Here is an 18,375-nt window from a genome sequence, read left to right on the forward strand (position 1 = left end):
TAATTTTTTTTTTTTTTTTTTTTGGTTAGCATACAGAGAGACAGGCTTTGTCACGGCATCTTCATCTTTTTTTTTCAAGACAGGGTTTCTCTGTGTAGCCCTGGCTGTCCTAGACTTGCTTTCTATACCAGGCTGGCCTCGAACTCACAGAGATCTGCCTGCCTCTGCCTCCTGAATGCTGGGATCACAGGCGTGCGCCACCAAGCCCAGCTGGCATCTTATTTTTATACCATGTGTTATTAGACTTTTTATTCTCATTTGTTCCTGCCCCCAGCTGCCCTCTCCCATACCCCCTTCCTTCTTAAGCTGTTTCTTTTCACCCAGTTACTCTCATATACTATATGACCAAACAGTAAAGTTGTATATGCATTCATATCATTAACAAATGCTTACCTATATTTATGTGTGTATTGTGGGAATATACTTAAACAGATTTAGACACCATAAGTCATGGTCAAATGTGTTCAGAAACCTCTGGTGAAGAGTCGGAAAATGTGAGTCAAGGGCACTAGGGCATCAAGGTTAAATATTCTGTAATATTGTGTTTTTATGCTGATCATTGGAAGTAAAGAGAAAAGGAGCAACTGAGTGGCAGAGTATATTTGACTGACTAATGAAAAGTATTTACCCAATAAGGATTTAATTTTAAGAAGAACTTAATACTCCTTTTCATTATTTTGGGGGTGACTACGTAACCTGTTGGTGTTGTTAGGCAAATCATTTTAAATACTGAACTTAATTCAGCGGAGGACGATTTATTTAAATATTTTTGGCCACGAACTTAAGTCTCTATTTTTCTGAGGACTGATTTTGCCCACTTACATTATTTCTGGTCATTTTTTTTTCACAGAATAAGACCACAGCTTGCCAAAGAAAAGATTGAAGGCTGCCATATCTGTACGTCGGTCACGCCAGGAGAGCCTCAGGTCTTCCTGGGGAAAGATAAGGCCTTTACCTTTGACTACGTGTTTGACATCGACTCCCAGCAGGAGCAGATCTACACTCAGTGCATTGAGAAGCTCATTGAAGGCTGTTTTGAAGGATACAATGCTACAGTTTTTGCATATGGACAAGTAAACACTTTATTATTTCCATGGGAGTTATAATTCAGTTGCATTTCCATTTTGCGTCTTATGGACATGTTAATATGAACAGTCATTTATTATTATTTTTTTCTCCTGTTCTTTTGTTTAGACTGGAGCTGGGAAAACTTATACAATGGGAACAGGATTTGATGTCAACATCATGGAAGAAGAGCAGGGTATCATTTCTCGTGCTGTTAAACACCTTTTCAGGAGCATTGAAGAAAAGAAGACCGCCGCGATTAAAAATGGGGCCCCTCCTCCTGAATTTAAAGTGAATGCCCAATTCTTAGAGGTAGGAGATTCACTGTTAATTTTCTTTAAATTTCACCCGTAACACCAGATCCTTCTAATTTTATATTGCTGGGCTTTAGTATAGTGCTTTGCATATAGTACTCACCCACTGTTAATTTAGTAAAAATAGCATTAATTAATAGGTAATAAGTACACCTTACTCTTGGATGCAGTAATGTTGACATTTATACCATACATGCTTGACAGTATATAAATTAAAAGCAAAATTAATATTGCTTATTTCAAAACCTTCTCCTTAATTATCGTGGGAATTTCGATGGTTTACAAAGTGCTAGGAATTTAAAACTTCTTATCAATAGGGAGGGGTAAGTTGAGAAATAGCTTCAGAGGCTGAGGGTGTCCCTGCAGTGTCCAAAGATTATAGGGTAAACTCACAGTGGCTAATCTGGTATGGAGTTCTGTCAGTAGAAGAAAATGTAGGCTTTTGAGTGATACTGTAGTTAGGTGGACCGCAGTATTATAATTCTGTTATGGGAAATAAGCCAGGCTCAAAGATAAATACCAGGGTTCCTTTTATATTTGTTAAACAAAAATTAAGGAAGGCATGAAATAGAAGTGAGAAAGAGGAGAAGGAGCTGGAGGAATATCGTGACTATATACCTGAAGAACATTGTATATGTACGTGAAATTGCAGAATAAAACCCATCAGTTTTTTACATAAGGAATAAGAAAACAATTAGTGAATGAAAGCACAATAAAGGGATAATTGTTAGGAAAGAGAAATACAGCTTTAAGCTGAAGTTGTAAAATCTCTGACCTTTAGGCTGAGTGCGGTGGCTCATTTCTTTAACCCAGCATCTGCAAGGCTGATGTAGGATCTCTGTGAGCTCTGTGTGGTGAGTCCTGAGCTGGCCAGGGCTACTCAGTGAGACTTCCGGTTACCCGTCAGGGCAACCTGATCTACGTGAAGTCCCAGGCCTGCCAGGGCTACCTCCAGTGAAACCCTGCCCACCCCTCACCTCCAATCTTCCCCCCAAATAGAAAGTATCTCTGCTGTAACCTTTGGCTTTGCTGGCATCTGGTACACAGTGGCCCAGGTTTGCTTATATATGTATAACAATGATGTAAAAAAAAAAATAATAATTTTTTAATTTGCTTCTATTTTGCAAAGTGGTTGTAGGTCATCATAGCTTGTGCCTACCCTGTTTGTCACAATTAAGTCATTTCCTGTTATTTTTATTGCTAAATCTGACATCCGCTTGGTATTCATGATTTATGATAATATAGTAATTCATCGCTGTGTTTTGTTTTGAAGAAATAGCTGTCATTTTGTGGGCTGCCAAGTCTTTCTACTTGGCAGATACTGTGTGAAGATACTGTGTGAAGCATGTTGGAGGCTCACAGAACCACTTCTACAGAATTAACCTTTTAATGTGTCTTTTTCATAGCTCTATAATGAAGAGGTCCTTGACTTGTTTGATACCACTCGGGATATCGATGCAAAAAATAAAAAATCAAATATAAGAATTCACGAAGATTCAGCTGGAGGGATTTATACCGTGGGAGTCACAACACGCACAGTGAACACAGAGCCGGAGGTGATAAAAGCTGCCTTTACCAATAGTACACTTAAGATTAATACATAAAATGGCTTTCCTTCAGGACAACAGGGTTAAAATTCTTGTCTGCTTCCCTCCCGCCCCCCCAAAGAGCATTATTATAAAAATACGAGAGGCCTAGTGAGAAGGTTGTATAAGCAAAGGCAGCTGGTACCCAGCCTTCCATCCCCGGGATTCATGTGGTGGAAGGAAAATCAGCTCCCAAACTCCCAGATCCGACACATCACAGGCTGAAGTAACTCAACACCGACAAAGACTTACTGTGACGCTGATGCTCACTCCCCAGCATAACATGTATCAGGCCGCCCAGAGAGCCTGCTGAAGCATGAGGAGAACTAAAGAGAGCTAAACAGTGCTGATGTGTGAGATGGAAGTCTATTTCTCCTTTGCTTGTGCCATTTAGGATTGTGTCTTGGCTTGTACAGGGAAAAGAAAAAAAAAAAAAACCTCTTAAAAAAATAAAAAGAAAAAACTTAAACGAGCTGTAGAGTAGCCTGACTTATTCAGATCATTGTGGAGTTTGTCCTGGAGCATTCTACTGTAACAGTTTAGAATGGAAGCTGCAAATGTCAGCAGAGGCCACAATGAGGCTTAGTGTTTCTCTCCTGGTAACAAAAGAATGCACCATTATACTACTGAGATGTCCAGCTCCAATGTGCTTGCAACAAAAAAGATAGGATGAGAAATCTTCCTTTAGATCCCTTACCACAGTAGGTTTTGGCCGTCAGCTCAGGCGGGCAGAGGTTGGGTGGTGCCCGCTTGAATGCTGTCTAGTCAAGCCTTTCTTCCCCTTCACAGATGATGCAGTGTTTGAAGTTGGGCGCTCTGTCACGCACCACCGCCAGCACCCAGATGAACGTGCAGAGCTCTCGCTCACACGCTATTTTTACCATCCACGTGTGTCAAACCAGAGTGTGCCCCCAAACAGATGCCGTGAGTTCAGTTTTCTTGTTTCTTAAGCTTTTTGCCTCTAGATCCTTAAACTGCACGGATCTCAAGAGAGGCATCTGATCCAAATTTATTTTATTTTATTTTTCTGTCTCTCAATTTGTTTTTCTCATTTATTAAACCAAAGCTGGGCAGTTGAATAATACTCTGGGAAATAAACATAACGAACAGTATCTGTTTGTTACAACCAAGTGAAGCTGTTGTCCCCTGAACTCTTTGCTGTGAAGGCTGTCATTTATGTTTGTGTGGCTGCATGACTATTTCTCTGGCTGTGTTAGGGAGTGAGATGCGGGCAAGGTTACAGGGTGCTTGACGGCACAGTAACAAGGCATTTTCAATTCTCTTCCGTAACCACAGGAGAATGCAACTGATAATAAGATGATCTCCGAATCGTCGCAGATGAATGAATTTGAAACCCTGACTGCAAAGTTTCATTTTGTTGATCTGGCAGGATCAGAAAGATTGAAAAGAACTGGAGCTACTGGCGAGAGGGCAAAAGAGGGCATTTCCATCAACTGTGGACTTGTAAGGCTACACTTCCCGCAGAGACACAGGGTCTTTCTGCTGTGCTTTCTCTGTTGGTGCTCGCTCTGCAGTGCAGGCTTGCCTCACAACAATTCTCCTGCCTCAGCCTTTGCCACCCTGGAGTTACAGGCGTTAGTTAGTTAGCAGGCCCAGCTTTCCTTTCTCTGCTATAATTCATAATATATCTCATGGAAACCTTTCATCACTGATGAGAGGGATGAGGTAAACAGCAAGTCATTGAGCCTCTGGCCACACTGTATACGTCCCCCAACCCCACGCCACAGGCTTTTCCACTATGTGAATTTGGCTTGCTCAAGTTTTATAGGATGTGCAAAGGGTTATAAATGGGAAAAATACTTCTAAACTTCTTTCCGCATTTGAAAACATGCATTCAAAACAAACCCTTAAAGTCAAGTATTTCATTGGACAAGATATAAAGGTAGTCTTTGCTGACATTTTGAGACAGTCCTTTTATTGACTGTGGATTATTCAAAAGCTTTTTAGCAATGATTAAAACAACAACAAAAAAAAGCTTGTGTCAGGAATTAACTTTAATACTATGCCACCCAGTGGTACTCTTATTGGAAAGTGCCTTGTAGTTGAGTTAGCATAAGTTTTAGAGCAAGCTTTTGTATACCAAAACTTTTCTTCTTGTTTATCTCACTATAAAATTAGACATCACTTCCCTTGTAAGTGACAGCACTGGTGAAGCTCTGTGGTGTCTGCTTGTATCCTTCCTGTCCTGTAGGTGGACCTTTAAACACACCTTTTAGTTTTTTGTTTATAATCAGTGCCCAAATGTCCCTGTATGATTACATTTTGGTTAGGAATTGTTCAAAGAAGCTTATTTGATAGACCCTAAGCTCCCAATATCAAGGCCCACCTTGATTGTCTCACCTCATGTTTCAGCAGTCAGGCCTGAATCCTACACTTTGAATATTGTTTGGATCCTACGCTCTGAATATTGTTTGGATGTATTAGGACGTGAGTTCAGAGATGGACACAATCCATTGCTCTATTTCCTGAAGTTGTTTGAGGCCACTTTGATGTGGCCAGTACTTAAATCCGCACCTTCTGGAAAAAGAGGCCAACACACAGTATGACTGTCATGCCACTGGCTGGATAATGGCTCGGTCCTGACAATCCGTGTTTACTGAAAGCTGGTGTGACTACTGTGGACAATGTGTTCCTTGTAGACACTAACCCATCCATAGCAGGAAAAACAGTAGCGGTGCCAGAGAGTGAGTACAGCTATAGAATTTGTAACAGCTTAGCTTTTTAAAAGTTGGAAATTAAATACACATAATTTCATTATACCTCAGGTCAGTTTTTACTTGTGTAGGGATTCCTTGCTCAGGGAAATGACTACTATTTTACTTGTGGCTATCGGGAGTTTTATCTACCTAAAACATCTATATTGTAACAAGAAACTTTCAAGGAGTTGGGAACTGACTAAACATTTGATTTTTTTCTGAGCTGATAAAATGTATAATATGAATTAGTAATTTTGTGAAGATGTAACCTGAGCTCCAGGCATGGTCAGACTTTGTCAGTCGTTTGACATTGCTGTTTCTAAGGAAAATCTCTGGATTTTAAGTGTTATGAGTGACACATATATTACTAAGCTTACATGCTTTTGAAAATACAAATGTGAATTATATCCAAACACAGTTTCTTAATTTTGTTGTTTTCATTTTATTTCCTATAGGCTATCCTTATTATTTAAAAGTGATGCAATTAATAAACATGCAATTTTCCTTTTCCCTGTTAGTTGGCTCTTGGAAATGTAATCAGTGCCTTGGGTGATAAGAGCAAGAGAGCCACCCACGTCCCCTATAGAGATTCCAAGCTGACAAGACTCCTGCAGGATTCCCTTGGGGGTAACAGGTAATAATAATTTACAATTATTCTGGGTTTTGAATATGCATTATTATTTTTTATTATAACTTATTTTTTATTAAATTTTATTTTTTATATTAATTACAGTTTGTTCACTTTGTATCTCAACTGTAGCCCCCTCCCTCATACCCTCCCAATCCCACCCTCTCTCTCTCATCTCCTCCTATGCCCCTCTCTAAGTCTGCTGATAGGGGAGGTCCTCCTCCCCTTCCATCTGACCCTAGCCTATTAGGTCTCATCAGGACTGGCTGCATTGTCTCCTCTGTAGCCTGGCAAGGCTGTTCCCCTCTCGGGGGAGGTGTACATTATATTTTTAAGTATACCTGTAAGTTGATTTATAAAAACTGCTTTTTATTTTAAAACAAATCAATAGGACTAAAAGGTGATAATTTATATTAGGAACCTAAAAGGTGTCAGTCATTATATATACAATTATGTCAAGTAGTATTTATCACAGTCTTTGGGGTAGTGCTAGTATTTCTGTTTTATAAATAATGAGTTAAAGTTTGGGGAGGTTAAACAATTTATTCAAAATCACAGGACTTTTAAAGAAAATCTGTAATACATGCTTGTTCTACACTAGTGTGGCTCCTGATTAGCACACAGGAGAGGCCAAGAAGAATTCTGTTGAAAAAGAAAGGAAACCTAAGAACTACAAAGTAGTGTAAATATTATTGACAGTTTCTACAAAGTCTAAAATCAGACTCTTTGTATGTGGAAAAAGCTTTCAAAAAATGTCATTGAGTGACACACAGGGTGTTTGCCGATTAACTGCTGTGTTCTATGGACTTTTTCTCACTTTGGGCTTTCCCTCTGAACTTCTGCACTGCTGGTCTGGCTTCATAGGTGAACATTTCCTTCTGCGTGTAATCTGTTTTTTCTACTTCACTGACTATATAAATGAAAATCTTTTTTTTTTTTTTTTCCTGGCATTTGAAATCATTCATAGCATAACTCAACAAGTTAAACGAGCTCAGCAAATTTTCTTATAGAGGTCTAAAAATCACGTTTATTGAAAAATTGTGAGATGCTATACAATACACAGTCTGGGAATTAATTCTCTTTTTAAACAGCTACTTTTTAAAAAAGAATTTTGAATAATTTTGAATTCAGGTTTAAAATAAGTTTGGCTTAGAAATAAGCTTTGTTAAATTCAGCAGCATTTGAAAATATTTCTTCCTTTTCTATAATATTGGCATGATCTTCTCTCCCGTTAAGTTTGTCCTATGTGAGAATGCAATATGGCTTTCATTGTTGCCTATTAACTTGTTGTTAGTACTTTCAGTCTGTATTTCAGGATCAAGCTAGGTTTCATAACAAAGTAAAAAGTTTTTTTGTACTTTCCTAATTGTGTGTGTGTGTGTGTGTTTGTGTGTGTGTGATTATGTGTGTGTGTGTGTGTGTGTGTGTGTGTGTGTGTCAGTATCTATCTGTATAGCCCTAGCTGTTCTGGAACTTCCTATGTAGACAAGACTGGCCTTGAACTCACAAAGATCTACTTGCCCCTGCCTCCTGAGTGCTGGGATATACAGTGTGTGTCACCACACCCAGCCCTGTATTTCTCTAACTATGGCACAAAGCAAACCAGATGCATGCCTCCCCTTACACACTGACATAGTTTGAGTACTTCACCCACTTGAAAGGTTGCTTGTTCTGCAAGCTGTGCAGCTTGCCTGTCTGTTGTGGCTCAGTCAATGGTTCCTCACCTGGTTCCTAATGACAGGTAACCCTTAGAGGACGTGACTCTGGCTGACACCAGCCTTAGCGCACCCCAGTTTCTGCCTAAGCTTTCAGAATCGAGGGCACAATTCAAAAGCATTGTACTTTGCTTAAATTTTGGGAAGTAAAATAGCTCCCACTAACCCCGTTTTTGTAGCTTATGCAAATCAAAGAAAGATAAAAGAATTAGATAAACTTTAAGTTTCACGTAAAGTTGCAGTTTTTAATAAACTAGCTTTTATATGTTTATAACGTCTTATTTTAATACTATATAATGGAACTTAAAATTTTATGTCAAAAATTCTGGAAATAGTAGAAAATATAAAGCATGAGTAAAAACTATTATATTTCTAAAGTATAATATATGTGCTGTGTACATTGTTAATGCTATGCTATATGGCACATTGGAAGAAATTGATCACTGTATTATTAATAGTTTCTTCTAAGTTAAAGATGCTTTCTTTAAAATAGAATTATAAGAAGTAAACATTTTTGATGTTTTCTTAGAGCAATTGGCAAACTAATTCTTGAGAAATGGACTTTCGAATTTTGTTTAATATGTGATATTTTCTTTCCTCTATCAATTATAGCCAGCCCCTCTCATTCCTGACTTTTGTAGTTTTTAATATGTCCATGATCTCAGTGCTTTTCAAAATATTTGTGAAGAGTAAGCCTCCCTGCCTTTCAATACTCTGTTGGCTAATACTGTCCATGACTGTCCTATTTGTTTTCCCTATTTGTGATTCACTGTGTGAGTTTGGACTAGTCTAAACTGTCATCAGTGAGATGAGTTCATTGATTACAGGAAGGTCAGATGCTACAAAGGGCTGTAATGTGCTCACTCTCAGTCTCTGTTCTTACCATGGATTGGAATAAGTTCTTTGCAGAAGGCTGCTGAGCTCGAGATTACATTTCACAATGTCCTGTTCTCTACTCAGCATTCCATCACTTCTTACTTTTAATTGACTTCTGTATCTTTGTTATCAGGACATAGTTAGAGAGGCATGGATTTTCTCAATCTAATAATATCTCCAAAACATCATGTGTCAGTCATGTTAGTTATGCAGTATGTATATAGTGCAATAGAATTATTAATATTAAAAAGCAACAAAGTACTGTATTACATATTTGGAAGTACATCGAAAAATAAACAAAACTCTGTTTCTGGCCTTCTTCTTCAGGCCTTTAGGGTCTGGAGTATGTAAAACTTTTATGTAATAATAATAATAATAACAGGAGTAATGTTCTGAATAAAAAGAAAATGAGCAAATGGTGCAGAAGGCAGAGGAAAATACAGCTAAATGAAGGGTGAGATGATAGAATGCTAAGAAGTAGTAAGAACAGAGATAGGAAAAAGTAAGAGTTGGTTAAAGAGCCCTGCATGGTAGCACATTCCTTTAATCCAAGCACTCTGGATGCAGAAGCAGATGGATCTCTATGAGTTCGAGGCAGCTACATACTGAGTTCCAGGTCATCCAAGGACATACAGGGAGACCCTGCCTCCAAAAAATGTAAACAAACAAAGAAACAAACAAACAAGTAAATAAATGATATGAAAGTAAAGGGAGAAAGATATAGAATAAAACCTTTTAGTTTGCTGTATTTTTGAGATAAGGTCTCACTGTATTGCAGAGGTTGTTATCAACTTGCAATCCTCCTGCATCAGCGTCAGCTTCCTCAACAACTGATAGTGTTCTTATGGAAAGGGCCACTATGACCCTGTTGGAGGAAGGAAGCAGTCAAGGAACCACTGATCAGGATTATTTGCCATAAATTTTCTACCAGGGTAGGCCAATTTGGTCATTAAATGCAGGTTTAATGCGTTACCGTGTTCACACTTTCCTGATGTAGGTGCGTCCATGTAGAAGGCAGACATTGGTGTGGGCGGTTCCCTCAGTTGCTTGCCACATCAGTCTTTGAGGTAGGGTTTCTTGCTAAATTAGGAGCTCACTGATTAGCTAGGTGGGCTGGCCAGAAAGCCCTAGGGATCCTTCCTGTCTACCTCCCAAGTACTGAGGCTGCAGACTCATTGAAGTATCTGCTGGGGATCCAGATTTAGTCCCTTATGCTTGTGTGGCAAGCACTTTACCAACTGCGCCATATCCATTTATACAACAATAGATGGCCATGGGATCAATGCTAAGAAACGGTGACATCAAAGCACACATCAATGCATACATATTGTCTGGCCTCAGGTCTCCAGCATGCTTCCCTATAAATAGTGGCATCTTAGGAGGATACAGTAAGCTGTGAGGCTTCTGCAGAGCCGAGAAGCTTGAGCCGTTTCAAATGTTTCAGCTCATGTTTGCTCAACGTTAGGTGATGAGGCAAATCGTTGTGGCAGTCGGAGCCTGAGGCAGAGGAATGCTGTTTGCTTAGCATTTAACCAGGAGGCAGACCAGGATGCCAGCACTCCACTGCTCACATATCGTGTTAAATTGGATTGCGAGTGTCCAGGAGGACCTTCGTGTAATCCATTGACAGACGGAATAGCTGGAGTATATAAGCATTTGACTATTCTGTTTTGATGAGGCAGTTTGCCGTGACTTGTGTTTTCCACTGTTTTCCTGTGTAATCTGGCCAGAAGTCAAAATAATAAACTTTGATTATTCAACCTCAATCATGTTTTTATACTGTGAAAAGTGAGGATGTACTCTACGCTTCTTTTGTTTGAATAGGATCACATTTTCTATAAAATTCATAGCTGAATCAAGTCAAAGCATCAGTGAAAAGGAAGAACTGTCTTAAACAATTTTTAAAAGTTTAAATTTATTTTCTATGTGTATGTGTGAGTGCCTACACGAATGCCTCTCATACCATATGTGTGCAGTGCCCTGGGAGGCCAGAAAATGGTGTTGGATCCAGGGGCACTGGACTCTGGAGGATTGTGAGCTGACATGTGGTTGCTGAGAATCGAATCCTAGTCCTCCACAACAGCCGCCAGGATTCTTAGCTGCTGAGCCATCTCTCCAGCCCTGCGAGAATTTTTCTTCTTTAATAATAAAATAACTTAATGAAATTATTTTCTAAACTCGACATATTTGTGGCTAGAGTAATTATGGAAATATTGTGTGTACTACCTCAGAAAGCTTGCATGGATGTGAGAAACAGACATAAGCTCATACATTTTCAAGGTATTGTGCATCAAAGAGCACAATATGTATCCTATCTTTCCTGTGTTGCCTAAGTAAACAACATCCTCTTGTTAAAATGGTCTTAAAGCATGGGGACTTGCCCGGCGGTGGCGGCACTCACCTTTAATCCCAGCATTTGGGAGGCAGAGGCAGGCAGATCTCTGTAAGTTCGAGGCCAGCCTGGTGTATAGAGTGAGTTCCAGTACAGCCAGAGCTGAAACAGAGAAACCCAGTCTCAAAAACAAAACAAACAAACAAAAATCATGGAGACTTTTAAATTTGACTTTATTTGTAAGTTAGTTACATCTTTTTTTTTTTTTTTTAATCTTCAAGGGAAGATGCTTTTTAAATGGCAGGAACTTTAAAATGTGTATCTCACTATTTGATTTTGCTTGTACAACTAATTATTATTTGTAACTTTCAGCCAAACAATCATGATAGCATGTGTCAGCCCTTCAGACAGAGATTTTATGGAGACGTTAAACACTCTGAAATATGCTAATCGAGCTAGAAATATCAAGAACAAGGTGATGGTCAATCAAGACAGAGCTAGTCAGCAGATCAACGCCCTCCGCAGCGAGATCACGCGCCTTCAGATGGAGCTCATGGAGTACAAAACAGTAAGCTGAAAGCATGGGCCGCGTTCTCTGACCTGTGGAAGGCTCTGGGGCTGTGAATATAACTGTGCCTTTTAGGAGTGGCTGCATAGACTTCTCTTTGGAGGTAGTCTTTGAGGTGTCAGATCGTGTAGACGCCTTCCAAAGGCGTCTTACCCAATCTATAATTCTACCAGCTAATGCACCATGAAAGATGGTAGCAGAAGGAAATTGATTTTTTTGCCTTGGGGCTGGGAAGATAAAAAGGCTGTTGGTGTAGACCTGTGTGATCTTGGGGTGCCTTTAAAGAAAACCCTTGCGTACTTAAGGCCTCAACCAACAAGGGAATGCTTTTCTTCAAGGGTAAAAGGATAATTGATGAGGATGGCGTGGAAAGCATCAATGATATGTTTCATGAGAATGCTATGCTGCAGACTGAAAATACTAATCTGCGCGTCAGAATAAAAGCCATGCAGGAGACTGTTGATGCGCTGAGGGCCAGGATCACACAGCTTGTCAGCGATCAGGCCAACCAAGTTCTTGTCAGAGCAGGTATGTGTCGGGCGGGGTAGACAAGAGCTTGACTTCTGAAGGGTATGAAACATTCTCTGTGTAGATTATTTACTTAACATGGTTAATGTTGAAGTGTCAAGCTTTTATATATAACCTGTAATTTTAAGTTAAATACCTACTTTTTAAAAATGAATAAATTCCTATATAAATAAAATGTGCCCTTTGTAACATTTTCTTTCATGGTTTGTTCATGGTAATTCAGGGTAGGAAATCTGTTGTAGGAATTTTGTTTCATTTTGGTACTAACTTTCAAAGCTGGGGACTCATGCTTGCCAGACAAGAACTATGCCATTGACCTATGCTTCCAATAACAGAGTCTTCGTTTTAAAATAAAAATTTCATTTCATATTTTATCTTGCAGGTGAAGGGAATGAAGAGATTAGTAATATGATTCATAGTTATATCAAAGAAATTGAAGATCTCAGGTACAGTTTTCTATAACTATAATGCATGTCAGCTTTTGCGCTGTTTATAATATTTCTGTGTGCTGGGATGATTGTTCAGGAGCTATTCATGATATTTCTGTCCTGTGGTCGTGTTTACTTCAGAGGACGAGATAGCAGGCTCTCCTGTAGTGTCATATTTCGAAGTTAATTTTCCCTGTCTCTCTTCCCATGTTACTGTCCCTTATTATCCTCTTACTGTTATTGTTAGACCAATAACATCAGGCATCACGAAACACAGAGTGTAGGACACGCACACATGATAACTGGTGAGGCTGTCCTTTTTGTCTTTCATGCCTGTGGGTTTTTTCCTATCACTCGGAAATAGATCAGAGTCTATGAATTGTCTTTAACTTTTTGGCTTTTCTATTCCTCTCTTCTACTTCTTTAGGTGTTATGCAATTCACTGCATTCCTGCCTTCTCTTGTACATCCATTTACATTTCATTAGACATTCTGCAAATGCTCACATTTTCGCATGGACGCCCTGGGTTGGAGACAACCATGACATAAAGAGGCTGCAGGCTAGTAGAACATTATAACTAGACACACGGAGGAATTAGAAATGCCGTAACTTAGTAAAATAAAACAAAGTCTAGCCATGGGATATGGATGTGGAGAAGTCTCTGGAAGAAAGCGTTTAGGGGAATAGGAGTGAAAGCAGGGACAGGGACATTAAGTACTCGTGGGAGATTTTTAGTTTCTATAGTTTGCTCTGATGCTTAGTTACTTTCTCATGGAGTAAAGCCCCAGTTAGCTCCATGGGGAAATTTCTCCAGATAATAACCGAGTGGGAGGAGGTCCTCTTCATAACTCCCCTCATATTTCTCTGTCTTGAACTTTTGTTATTTCTACACTTTTGTCCCTGGATATTCTAGCCATTCACAGTGGCAAGTACTTCCTGCACTTTCTGCCTTCACAGAATTCTTTTCATCTCTTTACTGCTTCAAAAATCAAAGACAAGTAAGATACTCTAGTGTGGCAATAAATGTGTTTACTTTATTATAACTTTAATGTGGTGTGTGTGTGTGTGTGAGAGAGAGAGAGAGAGAGAGAACGTTTGACATAGCTCCTTGCATATTGTGTCCTGGTTCTGCACAGCACCCAGCCTAAACTGTCAGTTCTACCCTGACCAGTAGTGCTGTCCCCTTGGCCATCTAGAATTTATTCTCAGACCAATCTTTCCTCACTTTGTAGCCCTCTTCTTTACTGTGCCTGGAGAAACTGCTGATGTCTTAGTTTCTGAAAGTTGTCTTCCAGTTGTGGGCAGCTGCTCTTACCTCCTTTACTTCCCAGTTTCTGGCCAGTGCTGGTTGTGTTTTCTGGTTCTCGTGGTCTGTTTCCTCTCCCTGATGCTGTTATTCTAAAGCTGCATGTAAACCTTGGTCTCACCATTGGCCAAATGGTGTGGCTGCATGGTTATCTCCTAGGATACTGCCAGGATAATTTCCACTCCTAATGACTAAAAGCAGCATGTAATACCTTCATGTTCATAGTGTTAAGGATTTTCCTTGAGGCATTTACAGGATGGAGATGACTTATAGAGCAAGTTCAGTCAGTTGTCAAGCCCTTTCCTTGTATGGGTGAATACTTAGTTTCATATTCCCAACTTTGATATCACTTTGGTAGCTCTTTAATTAGGTGTGTCCCAGCCCTGAGGAGTATTCTTCTAGAGTCCCAGGTTTATAATGTACCATGTGGAAATAATTGACATATTGAGTTACCATAGTGAACTCTTAATTCAAATGGGGGGGGGCAGGATTGACACTGAAGTTCCTCTGTATTAATAAGGTGCTACGTGACATCTTTACTTACCTGACATCTCTAAGTTTCTTGGTCTAGAAGCACTGATAATACTTGTAAGCCTCACGAAGTTATCATGGGCTTGGGTGAAACAATAGAATGTGAGGGTTCTTAAGCTGAAGGCTGCTGTACAGGTCTAATGTGTCACTTAACCCACCCTTCAGGTTCTGTTCTTACCTACTAATCCCTCTTTAATCCATATTTCTGTCAAAATTTACTCGCTTGAAGATTTATTCCCAACTCCCTAAACTGAGTGAAATTTATCTCTATGTATGGCAACTTGGATACTTTCACATTATGAAATCACAGGTATGACTTTTGAAGCAGTCATCAGTTAGTCCTTGAATGTGGGGAGGTTAAAACTTTTGTAGGAGTAAGAAAATACAGAAAGAGAACACTGAAGTCATTACATTTCTGCCTTTTTCCAGAGCTGAGAACTGAAGTTAACATTTTGTTTATCTCTTCAGTTATTTTCAGTGCTACATTGTCCTAACAGTGTGTCTGTCATCCAGCTGTTCTTTGAAATACAGCTGCACCATGAACATTGATTTAATGTTACAACATTTTTCTGATGATTTCCTCCCCCCATCCCTGGGATTCAATAGCACTATTTGGTGTTCATAATTAATTTCATTTACTACTGTTGGATAATGATATTTCTAATTTTTATAAGAATTACTATTTTTTGGTATAGTTGTAGTTTGGCAGGTTTTAAATTCATTCCATATTTGATTTTCATAGCAATCCTATAGAAAATATTTTAATCCCTGTTTTACACAGGGAAGAGTAGGTGCTTTTAGAGACTGAGAGGTCAGATCTAGTAAGTGTCCGATGAAAACCAAGCCCTGATTCTGTTCCTTCTCTGGAAAGTCTAGGACCTTTTCTCTTGTGTCACACTGCCATCTGTCTAGTCAGTAAAACTCCAGCAGCACCAAGTGTGTGTGCACTGGAGGACAGGGAGTGGAAAGTGAGGGGTAAAGGCACATTCTTCCTCTAGCCTATAAAAAACGCAGCCTTTGCTCTTGTGGCTGGAGTTTGTGTACGTGAGCCTTCAAGGTTTCAGACCCTACTAAATGTAAGCCTTGGAAGTAAGGAGAACACTAGATCAGCTGCTGTTTGTTACATAATAGAGTCTAAAATATCTATTGTTCATAGGTGGTAGGTGGCATATTACACTTTCTTATGCTTTCAGCTTTCATTTTGGAACATTGTGCTACACTGTAAATAGAGAAAGCATAATGTATTAGCCAAAACGAATGTGTTTCCAGTGTACATGGTGGTGATGGTTGCATAGCAGTATCCTGGAGCTCAATACTACAGAGCCTAGAGAGGCCAGCATAATAATTGTTTAAAATGCTTTGCTGTAATAAAAATGTTTCTACTTAAAAATATTTTTGTTCACTAGGGCAAAATTATTAGAAAGTGAAGCAGTGAATGAGAATCTTCGAAAAAACTTGACCAGAGCAACAGCGAGGTCGCCGTATTTCAGTGGGTCAACAGCTTTCTCTCCTACTGTACTGTCTTCAGACAAAGAAACCATCGAAATCATAGATCTAGCAAAGAAAGATTTAGAGAAGCTAAAACGGAAAGAGAAGAAGAAGAAAAAAAGGTAGTATTATAAAACTGAACATTTTTTTCTTTTTCGGGACATTTGATTTGTAATTGCAGTATGTACAATAGTCTCATAAGTATATGAATGCATGAAAAACTATTTAAATTAGCTTATAATTACAGTTATATGCTTTCTAATGGTTTGTATCTACTTATATATTAGAAAATTAAGTTTAGCTCTAAGCATGTAGTGATGAATTGTGCTTAGACTATGACAAGGCCAGTTTACTATGAGGATTATTTTGTTGTTTCAAATTGCTGCTTTTGCATTCCATCCATCTTGCTTTTCTGTGACGCGTCTATGTCCCATTGTAACCGTGTGTTGTTCGCTCTTCTCATTTCCTAATAGCAGAGTGTCTCACAGGAGTTTTAATCCCACTAACGAATCAGTTTAACTAAAGGCGGAGGACTAACCTATCAGAACATCATTTGGTCTCTAAATAGTTCCTTCAGGGTTTCTAATTTGATTACACAAACGTTCTTCATGTGATTTCAGGTTTTCTGAATCTCTCAGGGAATTATTTAGCATTCTACCACTGCAATAGGCTGCCTCTGTCAAGACAATATCTCTCCCCAAAGTCAGCTGGGAAAAGAAAAGGGAAAAATTGAAAACTTGACCATTTGTGATGTGTGAGTGGTTAAATACTCAAATTCCTTACCTACTTATCTATCGATTTTATAATACAGTCCAACTATTTACAAAGAATACATTTGAACATGCCACTTAAACTCAATTTAAATGTTTCAGCTAGATATTCAAAGGACGGCCACGCTACCTTCTTTTCCGACGTTTTGTTGTTACAGGGAGGCTCCGGAACATTCTAGACTTCTTACTAGCTGTTTTGTTCAGTCTACTTAGAACTGTATTTAGAGAACAGGGCATTTCTTCCTTGAACACTCAGTGGGTGAAAGTTACCAGAAATTTAAATCTGTTAGGTTAACGCTGTCTTGTGTCTTCATGGTACAAAAGATTAGATAAAGTAATCGAAACAAGTTGTACAGTATGGCTAGGAGGCACCAGATTCTTTAGTGTTTAGTGTTTTAGTGTTCTTTAGTGTTTTCCGTAGGGACTTCTCATGGATGAGGCCAGCAGCTGTAGGACATGAGTTGTGATGAGCGCTCCGTTGATGGGGGACAGCTCCACCACAATAGGGGCCTTACAAAATTCACTTCTGTAGCTGGCACGACTTGCTTTTAAGTGCCAAGGCAGTCTGCGTGTTCATGAGTAAGTACCTGTGAGTAGGAGTGTATTTATCAAGGTCCTGGGCTGAGTCTGTATGAACGATAAAATAGGGTTCCTAATAAAATGGTTTTGGTATTTTTATAGTGACTGTAGGCACTCAGTAGCTCTGGTTCAGATTATTTTTGTGAAAATGCTTGCCAACAAGCACGATAAATAGGACTACTGGAAAATACCTTGTTATGTTTGTCCTGGTTTATTTATCCTGGAACTTTGTCCATTGTAAGGGAAACAAAGTGAAAACGGAGCAGCAGTTCTTTCAGGTTGCTTTTCTGTGATGGACTCAGGCAGTGTGTAATAAAGATAATAGCACATGTTACTCATAATGACTTACCGAATGGCTAGACTAAACACAAAAATGGCCAAAAGAGGAACGTTAGTTACATACATAATACATAGGGTAAAACAGTTGTGAGCAAAATCAACCAGCCAGATGTGTGAAAGATTGTCTTGAGAAAACCAGTTAGAATCCGTAAAGCCAACATGCATGGAGTGCTTGCAGACTGCTTTATTGAGCACATTCTGCATGCGTGCTCCGGTGTGCCCTTGTCAGCACACACGATTTGTGGGCCTACGATGTTTATTTTGTACACTATACACCATCAAAGTCTGGAGAGTCAACTTGTGAACCCACTTAATTGCACACAATATTCACAGAATTTTTAACATCTGTCTTGTTTTGTAGACAAGTGTTCTGTATTACAAAACAAAAAACAAAAAACAAAAACAAAAACTGAAATCCTGAGCTGGTGAGATGGCCCAGTGAGAAACAAACAGGTACAAACAGAATGTTTGCTTACAAGCCTGAACCCTCACTGGAAGGAGAAAACTACCTCCTGGAAAAATTCTCGGTGGAAGCAGGCACATCCCACTCACACAGCAACACACACACACACACACACACACACACACACACACACACACACACA

At 39.2% G+C, this 18,375-nt stretch overlaps 1 protein-coding gene across 1 annotated transcript in view; it reads left to right on the forward strand.

Annotated features, from left to right (window-relative positions):
- The first annotated feature begins 450 nt into the window (after window positions 1-450).
- Kif21a (kinesin family member 21A) overlaps window positions 451-18,375 on the forward strand; it is a 57,789-nt gene continuing 39,864 nt past the window's right edge. The window contains exons 1-11 of the mRNA XM_055626818.1: window positions 451-494; window positions 851-1,073; window positions 1,195-1,377; window positions 2,786-2,935; window positions 3,755-3,889; window positions 4,262-4,429; window positions 6,201-6,316; window positions 11,606-11,801; window positions 12,140-12,329; window positions 12,712-12,775; window positions 16,001-16,204. Coding sequence (XP_055482793.1) covers window positions 451-494; window positions 851-1,073; window positions 1,195-1,377; window positions 2,786-2,935; window positions 3,755-3,889; window positions 4,262-4,429; window positions 6,201-6,316; window positions 11,606-11,801; window positions 12,140-12,329; window positions 12,712-12,775; window positions 16,001-16,204 — 1,673 coding nt within the window. The remainder of the gene's footprint in view (window positions 495-850; window positions 1,074-1,194; window positions 1,378-2,785; window positions 2,936-3,754; window positions 3,890-4,261; window positions 4,430-6,200; window positions 6,317-11,605; window positions 11,802-12,139; window positions 12,330-12,711; window positions 12,776-16,000; window positions 16,205-18,375) is intronic.

This window comes from Psammomys obesus, unplaced genomic scaffold, assembly GCF_907164565.1.
Source record: "Psammomys obesus unplaced genomic scaffold, mPsaObe1.curated_primary_1811, whole genome shotgun sequence".
Lineage (NCBI taxonomy): Eukaryota > Metazoa > Chordata > Mammalia > Rodentia > Muridae > Psammomys > Psammomys obesus.